This window comes from Aspergillus bombycis (genome assembly GCF_001792695.1).
Source record: "Aspergillus bombycis strain NRRL26010 chromosome Unknown contig00063, whole genome shotgun sequence".
NCBI lineage: Eukaryota > Fungi > Ascomycota > Eurotiomycetes > Eurotiales > Aspergillaceae > Aspergillus > Aspergillus bombycis.
In genome coordinates, this window is record NW_019170065.1 from 29,164 (window position 1) to 49,118 (window position 19,955).

Genomic DNA, 19,955 nt, shown 5'->3' on the forward strand with positions numbered 1-19,955 from the left:
TTTTGGTCTCTCTTCCAACGCTACAGCACAATTCTCCTAGCACATCCAAAGCTATATCTATACGGCACATGCCGCCCAGAGATTTCGAATAACTACAGAGCAAGAGATGGGATATCCGACAATATTAAAATAGAATGAACCCTCTAGAAAGTGGCAGAGTACGCTCTCATAAATCGTGAAATGGCAGCCATCGTTAGATTTAGGATCCGTTCGGCCGCAGATCCACAGTCTCGAATTCGAGCCCCTTGGCTTCGAACACATGCCCCGGTCGTAGCGCATCGGTATAGATGTTGGTCTCGGCGTGCGGGTGAAACAGACCGGGCTGCGTACAGTTGAGGACCGTCTTGAGCCCGGGCGGGTCGGTCAATCGGAAAACGCCCCAGTCCGGTGTTTTGCTCGGAGCGCAGACAATCGCAATGCTCTCGGGCAACATCACTTGGTATCCAGAATGCGTATGCAGATCTCTCGAGCTCATGAAGCATGTTTGCGTCGGGTGGGTATGAATCCAGCCGAGGATCATCAAATCCTCCGAGTCGCAGTATTCAAATATGGCAGTCTCGTTCACCGTTTCGCACGTGTCCGATGTGGCGGTTTGCTCGGGGATGAGAAGCCGGGAGACGAACAGAGCGTTAGATATCAAGGTCCCACAAAGTATACCGCATGTTTCCAGGTTGCGTCGTGTGTTCGAAGCTGCCAGCGAAAGGAACGTTGATCGTAGCTCTGGGGGTAGGAAAACCGTCCGGAGAGGGGTACCATTCTCCAGGTAGGCGGCCGGTTTGAAGGTGAAGCTGGATGGGTCCAAATTTGAACGGCCATCCCCATCATCCGCGACTGGCTTGACTTTCACCGGAGGAGCTGGAGCTTGTGTTTGAGCTGCGGATGCCAGGGGTATTGGGGAGATCTTGTCCGGTCTTGGGGGCGGCGATGGCCCATCTAAGACCACTGGCTGGAGAGGCTCAAATCGTTCTTTTGGAGGCCGCATCGGGGCCGCTGGGGAGGACATCGTCGCATCTCTCGCTCCGTTGGTCGTGGAGGGCGCAATATCTAGCGCCTTCTGGCGAGGCACTGTTGGGTACTTATACGCGGACGTAAAGGATCCTGCAGTCAACGGTCGCGCCGTGGATTCTGTTGCCTTCCTTTGACGGTCCGCATCGTGCGCATGGTCCATGTTGACCCTGACATCTTGTATCCGTCGACTCAAGTCATTGTCCGTGTCTGGGCCGTTTCTGTCCAGAGCGCTCCCCAAGTCACCCCAGATACCTGCCGTGCGTCGACGCTGCTCCTCTTCGGGTGTTCTTCCAGCTTGATGTACAGCTTTCCTGGCTGTGGCCCTCCGGTGTATTTCCGTCCTCGCTAATTTAACTGCCAGGTCTCGGTTCTCGCCAGCCTCCAGAGGCTTGGCAATACCTACCAATGCGGGATCCTGGGGCTGCTGCTGGTTGGGCCCGGTCTTGTTCGTTCCCAAGGGCGGGCTTCGAGCTTGGCGATCATTCATCAACTCTGTATAGCGTTTATATCGTTTATTGATTCGAGGTCTGAGGATTTCCAACTTTTTGAGATTCCTGTTGACATCCTTGTTTGCTTCCATCAGAGCTTTCCGATTCTGCTCATTTTTGGCTTCGGAATGTTTTGCCAGGTTCTCGAGAACCAACTGAGCATGGCGAAATAACAGGCAATACGCTTGTTCATCGTCTCCCTCTCGTTCGTAAATACCAGCCTGTAAAGGGCACTGCTGGTTAGCCCTCGGAGATTCAACGAAGTCGGTAGCATCAAACTGACCTCTCTCAGTAAATTCGTGGCGGTCCTTAACCAAAACCGCAGAGGAATCGAGGGGTTGTATTCATAGTTCTGCGCCTCTCGGGCGATTTCCTCGACCTTTCGAGGGGCTGAGGCCCCCGCGCCTGTGGCCGGAGGCATATGCGAGGCCATGACGGCACATACGAAGGGAGCGTGCGTGAGGGAAATCAGTAGTATAAGTTCCGGTAACCCGAAATGGCCAGGTTCCAAGCGACTCGTTCGATCATAAGGTGCAGCGAGGGATCATCGAGGTCTACCGCCACGGCGTGTGGGGACGTTCCGCATCGACGGAGCAGGCAGCCGGGCTCTGCGAAAACCTTGGGGGAAGTTGAGATCAATTATAAGCACTGAGAGATCTGTCGGATAATACTCGATCGATCAAAATAAGAATTGTGCTGTAGAAACAGCAGATCCCAGAGGCCGGAACATGCTTTGCAAAAAGGCTGGGAGCGAGTCGAAACAATGAAGCTAGGAACAGTGATTTTCAGCTCATTTATGGAATTTATTTAGTACGTATTTGCATTAAGAAAAATAAACTGCGGGTCCTTTTCCTCTTTGGTGTCCGTTCCCGCCGCCGCGGTTCTTAAAAGCTTCAACTCCAACTTTTTCCTTTACAATGGAATTGATTCGGTAGAGGTAAAAAGCACTATCCAGACCAATGATGGAGAGTCGGTGTGGGCGACCATACGACATCCCTGACTTGCACTTAAGATGAGATTCAACCGGTGGACGCCCATACCTCATGTTCCCTTAACACAGGCGCTGTATAAGTGCTTCCCTTTGACCGCAAAGAGGAAGTCCATTCGGAAGGCAGAAATAGCAAGTGAAAGCTTGTGCGGTGAGCTGCTCCTCAAGGCCAATATTATACAGAAGGAGACTCTAATGCGACAGGCTTCTTACATAGACGATGTTCTTCAACGCCTATCACCCTTCCTCCTTCGCAACCCTGCCGTGGACATTCTCGACCTATGGCCCGGCGCCGGACTATGGTCTTCGAAGATCAATGAGCTCCTCAAACCCCGCCGGCATGTCCTTATCGAACCTGATTTGACGTTATACAAGCCATTGCTCCAGCCATTGGCAGAGACCAACCCCAGCTATGAACTACTGTGTGCAGACATCCATGCTATTGCGGATTGGAAAAGTATACTATCGAAGCATTTCCCGGAGCAGGGACCATCGAACCGTGATGACAGCGGCATTTTGCCCAAGAACGATACGCTCCTTATCTTAGCCAACCTGCCTCCAGTTGCCTCAAAGAAGGACCACTATACCCCAGCACGCTGGTGGTCGGTTTTCATGGAGGCTTGTATGCACCAGACGGGATTGCATTCTTATGGAAGCGTGCGTATGATCGCATCACTCCCCATATCAGATGCACAACAGGTCGTTCCGCGGACCATCATAGAGCGCAAACGACCGGCACTGTGGACCGAGAACGTTGCATTGCATGCATTCGAAGTCGCGGCTCCAAGGGACCCCAGTACATGGGCTTTTCTGAAGGGATGGGATTTGGTGGCGGATAATGCCTCGCGCGTTGCTCAGAGAGCGGCAGAGCAGGGCGTTATCACACCTCCCGGCAGAGAATTACCGCCCATTCCCATGGCCCCAAAAAGTCCTGACCCGGGCAGATTACCGGTGCCTTACGTGCCGCGCCCTTTTACCGACTGGCACGAGAAAGTTTGGAAGAAAATCACTACCGGAGCGCCTGGAAAGGACGGCAAGATGAATCCAACGCAACAACGAGGCTGGATCCAACTGAACAAAGAGAACCGCGACATGTATTACCGCGTGCGCCAGGCTACAGGTATTGCCGAAATCGACGAACTGACAACCACCCTGTCACGGACGGCGGCAAAATCTCGCAAGACTTCGGCGGCACTGAAGCCCATTCTGAAGAATATTGAGGCCGCCAAGTCTCGCTTAGATCAGGGAGTGTCGGAAGTACACTACTCAGTAAGGAACGAAGTTCCCGTCATCGTTGATAACAAGCGAGCGGCTCTACAAACTGGAGACTTCGACAATGCAATCCTCCACTGGGACCGGCGCCCTTTTGAGCCATTGCTCATCAAACCCGAAGAACTCTATCCCCGGGAAACTGAGAGAAGCATCCTTTACTTCGAGGCCGACTCGAACCCACAAGCCCTGCAGAAACTCAACCAGCTGGATCCGGCGCAAAGGGATGCCCCTCTTCGCCTCTTCGAAGCCCTCTCTCTCACCATCGGCACCCGTAGCCTACTGACAGTCGCCGAGCTCCTGGAACTGATCTTCCCCGAACGACCCATCAACGACATCGTCAAGGCCATCCCCGGCCTAGCTGTCCTCGCAGCAAAAACCCCCAAGCCAGATTACGATAATCTGCCGAAGACCATCCACGGCTCTCCCGAGGCCTGCGAACCCCTCAACCCCGTCGCATGCTACCAGGAGAACCTGGACTACGACCTAAGCGACGTCCGAGTTCGTACGCTACCGACCAGCACACTGTGGGATATCTTCGTCGAGTACCAGAAGAAGGGCGATACGAGCCTCTCCACGGTGCAACTGAGTCGACTGCTCGGTGGGACGTTGACGTCCTTCCGGACCGGCGAACTCGAACCTCGGAAGAGATACCATTAGCATGTCTCATTCAGTACCTGCCTAAGAAATCTCACCCATATCCACTCTACTCACCCACTACTCTACTCACCGCCCTCCTTTGCCGCTCCGTGTGAGGGGGACTTTATACCCATATCTTCGGGATGTATACTACGTTTTATGAGTTGTGTATCTTGTATTATACTGTAACGGTTACGATCGATAAACGTATGTGCCTATATAATCACTTTTGATAGACTATCCATATACTAGAATTTTTCGTCTTTCACATCTTGCAATGGTTTTGCTACAGGTCTTGCATTGGTTTTTACTGTGCAGTGTGTGGGTTAAACGTTTGAATTGATATTCTAATACATGATAAGAAGTGAAAGCATTGGAGCGTATTCTAGAAACAAGTTCTCTTTGATATTGAGATGGTCTAGAACGAAAAACATGCTGAACATCCACACGTCGACACATGGCAGTCAAATAGGGTATCATTTAGTTGTTTATTGTGAGAGAAGAAAGAAAATATAGGGAAAGAAAAGGATAAGAATAGTAGGAGAACAGTAAGATATCGAGACCCCCTGGAAGAAAATAGAATAGAAGAAGGACAACAGAAGAGATAGACAAAACGGTCCCAATTGGTTCATATAATATGGTGAAATCGAACGGTATATGGTTGTGAAAAAAGTAGATGGAGAATATGTTATTGGGATGAGATCTTAGGCCATGGCAGCAACTAATTCTACCCATTTACTGGGTTGAATACGTTGAGATGGTTCCTTCGAAACGGCAGGTTTGATCACCTGTTCGACAGGTCCGTTACGAGGAACCCGGGAACCATTAGGGCCCGATTGGGCAAAGTCAATAACCCGGTGGCCTTCACGAGCCATGGCGAGTCGCTGCATATTGCTGGCGCCAGGATAAAGCAGCAGATCGCCTGTCGCCGCCGCGAGGAGGGTGACCGCTAGAGAAAACACATCGGCTGCGGGGGTGGGACTAGTGCCCGGGGACCTCAGAGATGACACAGACAACAGCTCGGGGGCGGCGAAAGGTGGTGTCAAAGCCGTTAATGACGTCCCTGTCTCTTTCTCTGCAGACAGCGAAGAGCCGGTGATGTTATGTGCGGATGAGAAATCGGCGAAAAGCGGTTCAAACGGGAATTCATCGGATTCTAGATCGTTGCCCGTGGGTCGTGATCTCAACAAGATGTTATGTGGCTTGATATCCCCGTGTACTATTTGGCACTGCGTGTGAAGCCAGTGTAAGCTGGTTATAAGCTTTTTTGCAAGCTCTTGCCACTGGGGCATGCCCTGCACAGGATCGAACATAGTCCGAGTGGACTTGTGTTTCTGGGCCAGGTCGGCCTTTTCTTCGATGTACGAGGCAAGAGAGAGGGGCACGGCTGACAGAACTATGGAATGTGATTCGGAAATGTACCCATGGAAAGGAATGACATGTCGCTCCGAACCCGGCATTCGACTAATCCGAGTTAAAGCCAACGCTTCGGCGTCCAGGACAGCGTGTGCATCTCGCCGGACAGGAGATTTGACCGCTACCACCCGACCTCCACTCGCAGGTGAACTAGGAGGGGTCATCAGGGGTGATATCGAAGCGGGGCGAGACGAAGCTTTGTAAACGACACTCCAAACACCACGGCCGAACTCAACCGGGCGGCCTTTCGGGTCATATTGAAACTCTAGCTCATCGGAATATTGAAGAGGGCTCGAGGGGCGCACATCAGCCCCAAAGAGATCTCTTGGCTTTTCTCCCTCGGATACAAACGAGCTTGAGCGACTTGATCCGGCCGTCCTCGTACCACTTGAGTAACTGTCATCGCCCTTCGTGGGGGTGACTGGAGGGGTCAGTCCCGGCACCACTGTTAGTGGTGTCACGGGCGAAGCCTTGTCATCTCGATTTTCGGTGGTGATCGATAATCGTATAGGAATGTGTGCAGCCATTGTGAAAGTAAACTATCCGGGGTGAGGAGAAGTTGGTCCCGGGGGTTAGGCACCTTATGCAGAGGGTAAGGTGCAAGAAGAAAGCAAATGTATGGTTCAGATAGATGTGAGATCAAGTCGCGTCTTGCTTTTGGATTAACTCTTAATAAAAGCCGACTTGAAGGTTGAGTGTATATCAATTAAGGGTGTAAATCAGTGACTAGATCAAGAAATGTTCTAGAAATCAAAGAAGGGGAGTGGGCAAGTGGTATATAAAGGCCGGTGGCAACGCTTGCGTACGGGTGATGTCCGGAGCCAAAGATTGGTTCGGAGGAATGAATGAGTCAAGCACTGGTCAGAGATTACTCGACATCGAGGTAATATATAGGGTGAGATAAAGATAACGAAATGATAGGAACGGCACACACAGCATAGTGGGATTAGAGATTAAAGATAAGAAGAAAAAGAAATCCACGACAGATCTAGAAAGAGGGGGGAGGAGCAAAGAAAAAGGAATGACTGGTATTGAGTCTGGACCCCAACGGAAATTTTTGCAACGTTCAATACCCTCAAAGAAACCGACCGAACCCAGAGAAATAAAAATAACAATAAAAAAAGGCGGACGATCGACAGATAGCTTAAAATTGTTCTGAAGGAACCGTGGATGAAACAGGGTATCAACTACGACTGTTGTAGGTTACAGTGACATACAGCCCGCTGATCATTTCCTCCCTTCTCTCCCCACATGGTTCTTCATTGTTGCTTCTTGACAGCGCGAACGGATTCAGATGTCGTGCCATCCTTGCTACCGGATGTCGGGAAACTACGTACGACGAATCCTGGGGGAGACAATGGCACCACTCCTCGGGGATCTCAATCTCATGATGGGTTCCTATTCCCAGATTCTGGTCATCCCTTTCACGCCGTCTCTCCTGTACGTCGCCTTTCATCTGTTATTTGTTGAAGGTTGGTATCCATGCCATACATAGTGTAACGGCCCCCCGAGCGTGCGACCAAACTCTTCCGGGAAATCCTGCAGCTTCCATCACGGACACTATGCCAAACTCAGCCTTAGTCTCCTGCACGAACTGTTCGGCTGCCCGAATTTAGTAAACCGGTGGATATCATCCTATCGCATCTCTTGCATTTCATCTCCGCCCTTAATTAATATTGACGCCGCTCCGCCGGCGAACTGAACGTCCCAATTTCTACGTGCTCTTCGGTGAAGGCCCGGGAGTTTGATGTGTAAACTAGAAAAGTTCGATCAAATGGCCGAGTCAGCGGAGAGACGCGGACGAAGAGCCCGATTACGTGGCATGCAGTCAGGTGACCCCATCAGAAATGAGCGCCCCTCTTCTCTCTCGTCCGAGGCTCCTCTTTTATTTTTGTTTTTATTTGATCTTATCTTGCAAACCGATGCACACCCTGGTCCATGCATGCCGGGATTTCCCTGGCTTCATGTGGTTGCGCGCGAATAGTAATGTCAGCGCCACTGCATTGCCTTCCTTGTTGCAGAGTACTGACCATGCCAACATTCCTTCGTTTCCGGGTTGGCCATGTTCTTGGACAACAATCTACCGAAACAGACGACGTTCTGACGCCGGAAGAATACCCATTGTTCCCGTGGATTGACGGAAACGCTGTGGGTAGTACTACTGCGCACTGGGCAGTAGAAGTTGTTGTATGAAACGGTAACACCGGTGCAGGTGTTCTGAACCAATCTCCACCCCCACGTGGGTCCTCATCTGCCAGGGAAATTGCACTCTCAATAGTACGCCCCACTCGTCCATCTTGGGATTTTCCTTTCCAATCTATCGATCATACAGGAGCAAGTATCCCGAGTACAAACTTACCGGAACTGCAGGAATTCATTTCAAGATCATGTAAGGGAGCAACAGATTGGCCAAACTAGCAGAGGCCATTGCTCGATCTACCAAGTACTTACTACTAGTACTACTAAGTACCAAGGACTACAGCTCATTAGTAGTAGACGCGGGGTATCAACTTATGTTCTGCAGTGAGCTGGAGCCTGGGGTTCTCAGGCTTGATATGACGTAACCGAGGTCTTCTCCAGTTCGAGTCATTGAATAGCCTCATGCGTCATGCTTTAGGGACCGTTCCCTGAATGGTCTTGTGCTTGGCCCTAGTGAGTTTTTACTAATACGCAATCAAGGAATCCATCTTATTAGGCGATATTATATCTCTTGCCGCTACACTCACCCCGTTTTCTAAATTATCCGGTGTCAGTTGATTTCCCATGTGAATTTTCATTTTGTATACTTGATCTACATTGTTTTCTGTCAACTTGTCCACCCCACAATCCATGTTTTCTTCTATGCCTCTTTGGGATGGCGCCCGACAAAAGTCCCGGAGTGTTGTATACGAGCAATCTAAATATCCAAGATATCTACTGATAAAATGCTGGCTAACTAGTACAACTCTAGTCAACACGTATCGACTTCAAACTGAGCGAGAGGAATAGTCCCTTCTGGCAACTCATAGACTAATTTCACAAATGCGCTCAACTTCCTTTTTGGCCTCCTACCACCAAATGCCATAGCAGCGATTCAATCTGGAAACTGTTACACAGACAGTGGAGAATACAATAGAAATAGAACTCTTCCTACTTACTCTGAATTGTCTCAAAGCGCTGTCTCAGACATAGATTCCGCAACAGGAAGGATGCCTATACTGAGTTCCATGAGTCAAAGCACCAAATCTGCCCTTCAATGCCGCAAGACCACTCCGTCCCTGTTTGACTCAGATTATCATTTGTTGCATGGGCAACCTGCATCTGGCTTGAGAAGGTACATGTACATGCAGAGCGCAGCAAGGCGGTTGGTCACTCCCTTGCTGTCATAGTTCTTCACAATCATACTTGTTATACTTCTTAGCTATAATACATTTTTAGCCCTTGTACTAGGAAATGATACGATAAACCCGTGCAGATGATCAATTATCTAGAAAAGAAGAATAAATCTTCAGGCGTCGACTAAGCGGGGTTTGACGAGCAGAATAATAGCGGTAGATCTTTCTATTTCACAGAAAGGAAAGGCAGTTGCGAAAAGGATTCTGGACGATGTTGAGGCGGCAGGGATCATTTATGCTCATGCTGTTGTATCATCCTACCGCTGTTTGACGTTTGCTACGATTGCTTTGTTCCTGATCACTAATGTCTCCCTTGTAATCATGTTCACCATTGCTGGTGCTATTAATTTTATTGATCAAACGCCCCCGGTACTATCATTATTATATCAGTAGACTGTCCTCTCGAACTAACTCAAATTAATCGTAGAGAATCACTTGGTCTCTAATCGTCGATTCGATTAAGCCAAGATCGTTCCTGTCTGTATAATAAATTTCAATACATCTTATATTGAAACATTTGCCTCCAATGCTACCATGTTAACAACCCGAAATCTGGAGACTGCTTGGCATTGATCAATGAGATTTCCATTCACTCTGAATACTTCTCAATTTCACGGAACATAGGGGAGATTTAGCTAATACAAATAACCGGGTATCAAGAAACAATCACCACCTAACTGTCCGTTTTCTGTCCTTCAACATACTGCTTCAAGTCCTGTACCCACGCCTCAAAGTTCTTTTTCAACTGGGCCCCAAACATCCACCGAACCACATACACAAGATACCCAACCTGCGCCTCCCAATTCCGCACCTCGGTGACACGCTTCGTCTGTCCATCTTCCTCCTGGACATCAAACTCCTCAACCTCATGAACCCTCTCCGCCGTCAAAAGGAATGCCGGCATGCTCCCCTTAGCCGTTAGATCCGCAACCCACACAATGCGTCCAGGCTTAGGGGGATTGGCACTCGGGGGCTCAAACTCAGTCACGACCAGGCCCACATCTTGCTCACTGGCCGACGATGGATCCATATGGACATGAAAGGTCATTTTAGTTCCCATCTGGAGCTTCGGGGAAAGATCATCGGGAGTAGACTGAGAGTCGGAGCCCGGCTGTTCGCGAATGGTGACCCGTGGAACGAATGTATTCCACGAGGGCCAGGTGGAGGTATCAATTAGGACATCCCAGACATCTTGGCAGGGGGCCGCGATCGACGTGGCGCTCTCGATATGCAGCACTGCGTCGGAGGCTGAGATGCTTGGGGTTGATTTGGACGCCAGTGTCGCGGCAGATGATGGTGGGGTAGATGTCATTATTCGATGGTGATTTGTTGGTGTGTATAGTAGAAGTTGTTATAGGAGCTCTGTTTGTTTGTGGTGATATTTGAAGGGAAATGACTGGTCATTATAAGCTTTGGCTCCGCCGGCAAGATAGCCGAGTTCCAGTGACCTCATCTGACATCCGCGCTAGTTGCCTAGTGCTCTTTTTTATGGTCGTTGGTTGCAAAGCTGCTACTAGTATCTAGTATTGGAATATAAGCTGGATGAACAATCTTATCCTGACAAGATGCTGAACTCTTCACAACTTGTATTTCGACATTGATCATAAAAATGCTAATTCAGATCTTGGCAGTCATTGACGACCACTCCGGGCTACTTCCGCTTTCTTAAAGCACTCAGGCCAGAGCCATGGAAGGAATAGAGTGTTTCCTTGAATATGTCCTTATCCCCTAAAACGGTTTCTGCGCCACAAACCGAAGTCGAATGTAATTAACTGTAAAGGAGCCATCGTGTTGATGCCTTCCAACACCCTCGAGGACGTCAACAGCATGTTTGACAGCTGCATTGCGAGCCTCCACAGTTGGTAAAACCTGAAGGAAAGGCTCACAGAAAAGGCGGATCCTAGAACTTGATTAGCGACTAATTTCTCTAGACACTGAATCACTCGAGTATATACCATCCTTCAATACCGCCTTCTTTGTGATCAGTCAGTTTTGTCTGTCTGAGTTCTGCCTCGCCCTTGACCCACTGGAAGCCTTCTCCTTCAAGAAGCTGTTTCATAGCTTCTTGGGAAGGGAACCACCAAGGTGAAGCTGCTCGGGCTTCTTCAACTGGAATTCCTTGAATGACCAGAGCACTGACGATTGCTGCATGCACCTCGGCTACGTTTCCGAGCGCACCGGATTCACTCACAAAAATTCCACCTGGCTTGAGCGCATTGAAGCAGCCCTTGACCATGTTAGACCGGGTTTCCGGGTCGCGTAAGATCCAATGTAAGGCAGCATTGGAGAAGACTTTGTCAAACTTTCCGTCAGTGAGATCTGACACTTGATCCAAACGTCGGCAGTCCACGACGCGGGATTCAATATCGGAATGTGTTCTTTGGAAGTGCTCTATCATATTCGGCGAGGCGTCAACGCCAACGATCCGTTTAACATGGGAGGCTAATTTGGCAGTTAGGACGCCGTCCCCGCAGCCGACGTCGAGGACTTCATCTGTTGTGCATTAGCAACACAAAACTAGACACGCTCTCTTGTCCATGTGAAGTAGCTTGCCGGTAGGCTTAGGATCGAGCCAGGAAACGATCTTCTCTGTCAAGACTGCAACGAATGGAGCCACTTTTTCGCCGTAAACATCGGCTGACCACATGTCGGCTTTCTGATCCTGTCCAGTCATTTTGGGCCACTTTCCACGAAATTAAGGCTCAATCAGTGATGCTCCTCTAATTATTACACCGGCTACCATAGCCTTTATAAGTAAATCATGAGGGTGGTATCAGAATAGAGACCAGGACCGACATCGGAGGGCGTGAGCATAGATAGAACTACAGAATAGCGGGCGGGAGGTTCCGTGCTGGTCGGCCGCTGCTAACCGCAGTCTTCCTCCATACAACATGCATACTGGTCAGCGTATTGTCCAGGCTAAAATGCGTCGCTGTGCGAACCTACAACCCTTGGACTACCGAGCAAAAATCTACGAGCACCCTGACATCTGCCCTTCTTATTTTAGTAGGTGAGCAGCGCCACCCTGAACTCACACGGTTGTGAGGGGCGGGTGATGGGGGCAGAATCTGATCAACGTGCGACTAAGGATGCCAGGTAGGGAAGGGTGAGATTGCAGATAGACTATCGAGCGTTCCAGTACTGATACTCCGTCCTATTAAAAGCCAGTCAGCGGTGGCGCAGTGACTGCTGTGATGGTCTCGGTGAACATAGGACCTTAACAATGTTGCATTCCTACGGGGACTTCGCGCGATGCGGTGTCTATTGACAATTTGGCATAGAGGCAGAAAAGAAATATTTGCTCACTTTATCTGAGCAGCAGGATGATTCCACAGATCTGAGACATCATACTCTGGAGGCGCATCAAAATCACACTCCAGAAGGCGTCTGGTTATAATCACTACTTCCTTCTTGGCCTGCTCCTCCGAGATGCGAATTCCACCCTTATTCTGTTCCCAGGTGATAGCTTCGATCTTCACACCAGTGTTGCTGTCACCGTCGCTTGGCTTCACAACAAGCATATAGATTTCCTTGCCCGTCCCGCTTCGAGCAAGGTGGATAGTGATGCTGCCGCTCCGGCTCTGATCCGTGACCAAGACGCGCCATTTGTCATCCTAATCCTGAGGCTCGAACCCGGCTTTGAGCTTCTTAAAATTGGCTTCGCTGATACTCAGACCCCACGGTGCAGTGGCAGGCTCCCGCATAGCGTACGTACGATCCGTGATTTGCGTAGCACACGAGCATGGAAATGCTCGGTGTTCTGAAGGCGGCACGTACCTCTGAGTGCTGTTGGAATAGGTGCTGCTATGAAATGACCCACAATTGTAGTTTAAACATGTACAGATCTACCAGAACACACCTTCCTTCTGCAGATCAACCTCGTCTGTGACAAGCTCTGAGAGATAAATAGGCATCCAAGCTCCTGCAGAGGGAAGCTGTCGTAATTTTGGTGGCCTGATCTTGCACTATGCGCAGTGTCACTCGCAGCGGACACTAACCATAAATATCTAATACCTAAATTTACATAGCCTATCATTCCCACGTAATGCACTTTCATGCTCCTGCAGGAAGCATGGTGACGGAGTGAGAGTCTCCCCGATATCGGGCCAGGTGCTAGCCCTAACTAACCTTCGACTTTTTTCATAGAACAGCTTACGCTGGTAAAACATGCTGTCTAGGGACTGTTTCTCGTTCTTATACTACCAACTCAAGAGGCGGCATGGACTTCCTCTTGGTTAATATACTATCTTTGAATTCTTCATAATATATGGATTCTCTCAACTGGTAAGATGGTTCGGTTGCTGAATGGATTGCAGTTCAGCCCAGTACTCTCGTGTCGTTTACCATTTAGAATTAGCTTACTATATATATATATATTGGAAGCGCTTATATGATCATTATATCTCTCAGCATATGCTCAGCTTCAGTTTCGATAAGTTCATGAGAAGTCTAAATGCGTACTATGGATGCCGGGGGGTCCAGAGCGTACATCTGCGAGGGAACCAACACATACGTGATAATCACCGCTAATCTAAATTTAGTGATTGCTTATACAGTTTCACTTGGAAAAATATATAGAAAGGGACTACTGAGTTCTGACTAGGCGATAACCCCGTCAAAATCACTTTCCTTTAATAGCTCGGGTAGCGATTTGGACTAAGAATCATACGTTGTTTAATTAACTATGCATCTGCCATGTTGATATGATTCAGCCTAGTAGACTCAGCTCCTGACTCCTGACTTCGTGATGGAAGGTATGTTTTTCTAGCCAGAGCTGGGTGGTTCTTAAAAACTCAGCTGGCTTTGGCCGACTTGAAGCAAATTAAGTTTTTGCTTATACGGCTGTATATACCTATCATGATGTGCGAGATGGGAGCAACTACTTACCCATTTAACCATTGGGATTAAAGTGGTGCTGTTAGAGGTAAAGATGCATGAAACTTTTTGAAACAGTCAGTTTGGGATCGCCATTACTAAGTATTTGACACTTTATAACTATCACATGGTATGCTATTATGATTGTTAATGGGAATGGAGCCGACGCTCTGGCATAGCTCCAAAAACCCCAAAACAAAATAACACAGTTAGCAATATACAAGCATAGGTCAGGCCTTAGGACTCCTCGAGGCTTTTTCGGATCAAGGCAAGTACTGTACCGCAGGTCCGCAGCCAAGAGTAATAGACATTTGGTCGACGGCATAATTTCTCCACCAATTCGAGGCCAAGCTGTGGAGACGGAAGCACGGCTAGGACATGGCTTCTTAGCACTCCAACGCCAATTTCTCCGGGCAGTGGGTCGATGTACCTGCTATTTGGGGTCATCTCGTAACAAGTAAAGGCAATCCAATGCTTCGCACAGCAGTGTACCCCGTTCGAGTGAGGATATAAAGACCAGCGACTGGGCAGGATAGCCATGTAGTCTTCCTCTATTATCTTTTGTCAGTGATTATTGTCCCTCCAACCGGCATACACTATGCTAACCCCCAAGACAGCCTTTCTGGCTTTCCTCCTTTCTTCCGTGCCCCTGGCACACGGCGCAGCAGGAAATAGCTCTTCGCCCGATGCCCGAGGCCGTCGTTGTGTGGTACGCTCTTCCAATGGCACTGCAGACGACTCCCACGAAGTGTCTAGAGTCTTCGCGCAATGCGCGACCAACTCAGTCATTGTCTTCCAAGAAGGCGTTGACTATAACATTTTCCAGCCGATCAAGGCCACAAATCTGAGCAACGTGGAGATACAGATGCATGGAAACCTGCATCTTCCGCAAAACATCTCGGCAGTGCGGGACATTGTTAATGCAGGCACTTCTACTTGGTTTACTTTGGAAGGACCCCGTGTGGATTGGACTGGGCCCGAAGATGTGAACAATGGTTGGATTAAATCCTACGGCCAGGCCTGGTGGGACGCAAACCCTCCCAATGGCACTGGAATCTCCGGCCGGCCTCATCTCATGAGCTACAAAACCAGCCAGGCGTCGATCAAATACTTCAGGTCTGGCAAGCCGATTGCTTGGAACATGAAGCTTCATGGTGAAGATATCACTGTCAGCCACGCCATTGTGGACGCTTCATCTACTGGCAGCTTCCCATTCAACACTGATGCGTTCGACATTAAGGGTACCAATATCCGCATTTCTGACAGCGTGATGTATAATGGCGACGATGCGATCGCAGTCGGATCCGAATCACACAACATTGTATTCGAGAGAAATACGATTGGCTACCAATCCCATGGTATGAGCATTGGATCGCTAGGAAAAGATCCCTCGGACATTGTCAACATAACCAACCTCAGATTTGAGGACGTAACCGTGATCGACGCTCTGTACGCTGCTCGCTTCAAGTCCTGGACGGGTGGCCAGGGGCTCGTCCAGAACGTGACTTGGAAAAACATTCGTGTATACAACGTAACGTTCCCGATCTTTGTAACCCAGAGTTACTATGACCAAAGCGTCTCGCGAGATGGTGCTGATGCCGAGTCCTCAGTGATGATGGAGGACTTTACCTGGGAAGACTTCTCCGGCTCAATTAACTCGTATCAACCCGGTGATGGATCATGCGCAACCGACCCTTGCTGGTATAACGCCGGACTTCCGAACTTGAAGCACACGGAGGCAGTCATAATAGAGTGCAACACGGACAAGTCCTGTAAGAACTTTGTTACAAAGAACATCCAACTCTATCCACAAGCTCTGGAACCAGCAAGCGTCATCTGCATGAAGGCTACGGCAGAGCTGAATCCAAACCTGGGGTTCAGCTGTAGCAATGGGACATTCACTTCAGTATAACCTCTCGATAGTCATAGTCATTGAGAGATATCATGTATATAGATACACATGCTTTCTACATCTGTCAATCGGTCGCCAGTACGTACTGTGGCCGTGACTTTCAGGCGTTGTACTTTCCCAGACGGTTGAATGCAGCCGTGACTTCCCTCAATGACATGCATGTAGTCAGCACTTAATATCCTCTCGAATCTCAGACTTTCACTATTCAACCATCTCTCTCTTATCGTCATCTGTCATTTACTTTTCTAACACTCGCTACTACCACAGTCATTCGTTATTCTTCTCTTACACTCAGCCATATTACTTACTTCATGCTACAACCATATCCCAGGTTCTATATCATTCGGCCTCAAGGTTCATTTGTGCCCTTGATCCCAGTCGACGAGCTACCGACGTGGATTCAAGTTGGAAACTGGGACTGGAATGATATGTCATTGTTCACTGCCATGGCTCCTGCTAGTTTCAGCTCTATCCCGCGCATCGGTGAATACGACGTCGTCTGCCACCACTGCAGCGCCAGTCTCGATAGTCTTCATCGAAGCGTCTCGGAGCAGAGCGGGAAGACTAGACATAGCTCTCAGTACCCTCCCTTACCACTTACGAAACCAAACAAGACCTACGCCGGTGCATTTCTCTCACAGTCATCACAGGAGGCACTTTCTCCTCTGGCCTCAAGCTATCTAATGTCCTTGAAACAGCCGCTCTTTTACACATCTGGATACCCTGCATGTTTCACCGAACCCCCTTATTATGCGAATCTGCAGAGCCCTTTTGTTGGAGTGTGTTTCATTAAAGGCATCTGCCAAAGGCGTCGAGAACGAACGAACGAATCGATATCTTTGAAAGATTTACGTAAACAACAGAACCGGAATAGTCAAGAACTAACCGCTGACGAGTTTCTGGATCCTGAGGATCCTCCAGCTCCTGCCAATTTGCCAAGCGCTCCAAATCCGCAAACCGCTGCGGCTGGCCTGAGTGCTCAGGGCCAACCCCAGAGTAATCAGGCGTATGACCCCGACGAGATCACAGAGGTAAACGACAATGTAGGCAATGCACCTGCCGCACCGTTGTCGGGTGATGAGATCCAGGAAATGGGAGGAAGTCTTACACCAGCGTCCCCGTCGAAGTCCAAGCAACAGAATCCCGCTAGAGAGGAACCGCAACCAGTTCCTATACCACCAAAGTCCCCGTTGAGGTCCGCGCCACAGGAGCACGATCATCCTGCTACAAGAGAAACACAACCAGTTCCTATACAAGGGGCATCATCGGGGCCCAAGCCATATGGATCTAATTACCATCCTAAGCATAAGACGGGCTCACACCCAAACAAACACGAGGAGCTCCCAACATTTCCCGTCGACCAGTCACTCATTTTTCCACACTCGCCCTCCGACACTAGTCTAGATAGCAGATTGAGGATAGGTACTCAATCTGCTCGGTACGAGGACATGGACCTGTATGATATCTCACGCCGCTCATGTGAGGCTTCACCTCAAACCACAAAATCGCCGTTACCACAAGCATCTTCAAAACGACGTTTGAAGGCGAGGGGGTTCAAGCCATTTTCATTATTCTAACGTAGGGGAAAACCTACACGGGTGGCTTGGAACTACGGAGAATGCATGACTATAAGATTGAAAGTGTGCACTCTTTATGATTTGCTTATTACTATCACGGGCTACCACATTACTAGCTTTTGTTCTCCAGCTGCTCTTGATCGCCATACTTCGTTAATTTAGGTAGATCCTAGAGGTTGCTCATTGTCCAATGTTGAATGGTGCATCTGGCTGGAGTACACATCACAACCTTCACCGTCGGAATAGCCTCTGTAAGCTACTGGACGTCTACTAGACATGGTCCATACCGAGTATATTCCGGTGTGCAACAAAAGACACCGTTGCACAAGTCTACGGACTGGTGTCGTTAGCAATGATATACGTAAGAAACAAGGATGATAAATCCAAGAAACCAAATCCAGACCACCAAACCAACAAAAGAAAAGGGTATCTATATCTCTCTATTCTATCTCCAGAACGCAATAATCAAGATCTCCCCCCCAAAAATCAACCCCGACCTACCGAAAAACTCCTCCCGGAAGGCCTCAACCCACGCTGAGAATGCGTCTCCTCCGCACTATCCGCCGAATTCAGATCCCAATGAACCTCACTCACGACCTGAATCCCATCCACCTCCGGATGCCGATGCATACTCGGATCCCTGCCATCATGATTCGTCGAACAGTTCCCCGTCACACTCGCCGAGTAACTATGATTCTGGAACCGGAACGGATTCGGCATGTAGAGGCCGTCACACGCCGGTTTCTCTGATTGGCTGCGGTCCTGGGAGAGGAAGATACGGGGGCAGATGTGTACGATGATGGGACGGAGAGGCGGCAGACAGGCGCAGATGATGGCGACGCTGGCTTCAATGAAGGACCAGTTTGCTGCGGCGGCGTTGTATTCTGGGGGTTTGTTGTTAGTTGATGGGTAGGTTTGGGATTTACCAGGGGGGTATGTATGTATGTATGTATGTTACTTACTTGTTCGGTCTGTGCTTTGGATCATTTGAACGAGGGCTGTTAGGCGAACTATGCTTACTGCGCAGCCACTGGGATCAGATACCGTTAGTTTCACATTGTGTATATTGGAAGCTGGAAGTTGAAAGTTGAACGTTGGAAAGGGAGGTAGACGAACAAAGTTCCCAATGCGAAAACCAAGATCAGCGCGATCTTCTGCTTCCTAGGTAACTGGAGCTTGGCCAGTAGCGGCATGGGCAGAATGACGATAGTCATGTCGGTGACTATCTGGAGGGCGGCATTGAGGCTCCAGAGGACTTCTCTGGGGATACATTTTTGGGGACTGGAGAGGTCCCAGGCGCCGCGGATGGGGATGCACATGAAGAAGGAGGCGAAGACCATCCACAGGCCGGTGATGATGACGAAGATCAGGACGATGACCAGGACGACGTGATAGGTTCTCAGCGGGAAGAGGCGCAGATACAGCAGGACCATGGAGGCCTTGGTTAGGTTGAGACTTAGGTTGTATAATGGGATGCTGGCCCATAAGGCCTGGGTGAGATAGATGTGTTAGGTACGTGTTGTGATTATAGGACATATGTGTATGTGTGGATAGGTATACCTTGAGTTGACTCTCGACGGTCTCCAGGCTGAGTGTTTCCATGCTTTCTCCTAGGCCATGGCGCACCTCTGAGGATCGGTATTAGTGGCGTTTTGGGAAAGAACGTAAAGTGATGCATGGTTGGTTACCTATCATGATACAGACGAATAGCCCGATCTCTGCGAGCTGGAATGGAATGGCTTTCATTAGTTCCATAGCACGTTCTGTTCTTCTTTATCGGTTGACACATACCAGGGCGAACCCAATCACCAGATCATCCCAGCCCGCCGTTCGGACAAAATAGAGTCGAGTGTATAGGCGCACAAGGACTATCACTATCGATACCACGAGAAAGGTCACGGTGACCGGTACCACGTACATCCTGCGATTTGGTGGTGGTTACCATAGAGTGGCTGCATGGTTTGACCCCCGGTAGAATATCTTCTGAACGACTTCTGTCCTGGCATGGCTGAGGGGTTTCAAACGCAGGCACCGAAACTTTTCCAAGCATTTGTGGCCAATTGTCCAGCCATTGACGAAAGCGATGTATATTCAGAATCAATTGCGTCAAGAGTCCCGGGAATTTCTTAGCCCTAGTACCCCATTGGGCAATCCGGCAGTTGCATCCATGGTTCCCGCCCTGCATGATTCAAGCAGCCACAGACAACTCGGCAATTCACGAGGTGGACCCAAGAAGTCCCTTGGGCTGGGCCCTCAGGGGCAATTGAGTTGCGTTCAATAGCATACTTTCGTGTTTCATGGCACTCGAACACAGTGAGCCAACGTTATCCAAGAATGCACAGAGGGAGTAAAAGGCACAAATGTCGGTGCTATCCTACATAGATTTCACAATGAAGATAAAAATGGGTA

General features: G+C 49.3%; 9 protein-coding genes across 9 annotated transcripts; 3 read left to right on the top strand and 6 right to left on the bottom strand.

Annotated features, from left to right (window-relative positions):
- Positions 1-199: 199 nt before the first annotated feature.
- ABOM_005925 (putative endosome-associated ubiquitin isopeptidase (AmsH)) lies at positions 200-1,929 on the bottom strand (the record flags this gene model as incomplete). Its single annotated transcript, XM_022533054.1, has 2 exons — positions 200-1,717; positions 1,780-1,929. 2 exons carry the CDS (start codon positions 1,927-1,929, stop codon positions 200-202), a joined length of 1,668 nt encoding a protein of 555 aa, XP_022387608.1.
- A 579-nt stretch (positions 1,930-2,508) lies between these two features.
- ABOM_005926 (uncharacterized protein) lies at positions 2,509-4,413 on the top strand (the record flags this gene model as incomplete). The annotated part of the gene is made up of 1 exon (XM_022533055.1): positions 2,509-4,413. The coding sequence occupies one exon, from the start codon at positions 2,509-2,511 to the stop codon at positions 4,411-4,413; it is 1,905 nt and encodes a 634-aa protein (XP_022387607.1).
- A 683-nt stretch (positions 4,414-5,096) lies between these two features.
- On the bottom strand, positions 5,097-6,335 carry ABOM_005927 (protein kinase domain-containing protein; the record flags this gene model as incomplete). Its single annotated transcript, XM_022533056.1, has 1 exon — positions 5,097-6,335. One exon carries the CDS (start codon positions 6,333-6,335, stop codon positions 5,097-5,099), a length of 1,239 nt encoding a protein of 412 aa, XP_022387606.1.
- Positions 6,336-9,855: 3,520 nt separating this feature from the next.
- On the bottom strand, positions 9,856-10,494 carry ABOM_005928 (SRPBCC domain-containing protein; the record flags this gene model as incomplete). Its single annotated transcript, XM_022533057.1, has 1 exon — positions 9,856-10,494. The coding sequence occupies one exon, from the start codon at positions 10,492-10,494 to the stop codon at positions 9,856-9,858; it is 639 nt and encodes a 212-aa protein (XP_022387615.1).
- A 416-nt stretch (positions 10,495-10,910) lies between these two features.
- ABOM_005929 (class I SAM-dependent methyltransferase) lies at positions 10,911-11,856 on the bottom strand (the record flags this gene model as incomplete). Its single annotated transcript, XM_022533058.1, has 3 exons — positions 10,911-11,082; positions 11,138-11,675; positions 11,706-11,856. 3 exons carry the CDS (start codon positions 11,854-11,856, stop codon positions 10,911-10,913), a joined length of 861 nt encoding a protein of 286 aa, XP_022387614.1.
- A 628-nt stretch (positions 11,857-12,484) lies between these two features.
- ABOM_005930 (uncharacterized protein) lies at positions 12,485-12,886 on the bottom strand (the record flags this gene model as incomplete). The annotated part of the gene is made up of 2 exons (XM_022533059.1): positions 12,485-12,725; positions 12,816-12,886. The coding sequence occupies 2 exons, from the start codon at positions 12,884-12,886 to the stop codon at positions 12,485-12,487; spliced, it is 312 nt and encodes a 103-aa protein (XP_022387654.1).
- A 1,769-nt stretch (positions 12,887-14,655) lies between these two features.
- Positions 14,656-15,969, top strand: pgxC (putative extracellular exo-polygalacturonase; the record flags this gene model as incomplete). The annotated part of the gene is made up of 1 exon (XM_022533060.1): positions 14,656-15,969. The coding sequence occupies one exon, from the start codon at positions 14,656-14,658 to the stop codon at positions 15,967-15,969; it is 1,314 nt and encodes a 437-aa protein (XP_022387655.1).
- Positions 15,970-16,280: 311 nt separating this feature from the next.
- ABOM_005932 (uncharacterized protein) lies at positions 16,281-17,546 on the top strand (the record flags this gene model as incomplete). The annotated part of the gene is made up of 1 exon (XM_022533061.1): positions 16,281-17,546. The coding sequence occupies one exon, from the start codon at positions 16,281-16,283 to the stop codon at positions 17,544-17,546; it is 1,266 nt and encodes a 421-aa protein (XP_022387625.1).
- A 486-nt stretch (positions 17,547-18,032) lies between these two features.
- Positions 18,033-19,466, bottom strand: ABOM_005933 (uncharacterized protein; the record flags this gene model as incomplete). The annotated part of the gene is made up of 6 exons (XM_022533062.1): positions 18,033-18,430; positions 18,509-18,576; positions 18,663-19,036; positions 19,107-19,174; positions 19,235-19,271; positions 19,338-19,466. 6 exons carry the CDS (start codon positions 19,464-19,466, stop codon positions 18,033-18,035), a joined length of 1,074 nt encoding a protein of 357 aa, XP_022387626.1.
- Positions 19,467-19,955: the final 489 nt, after the last annotated feature.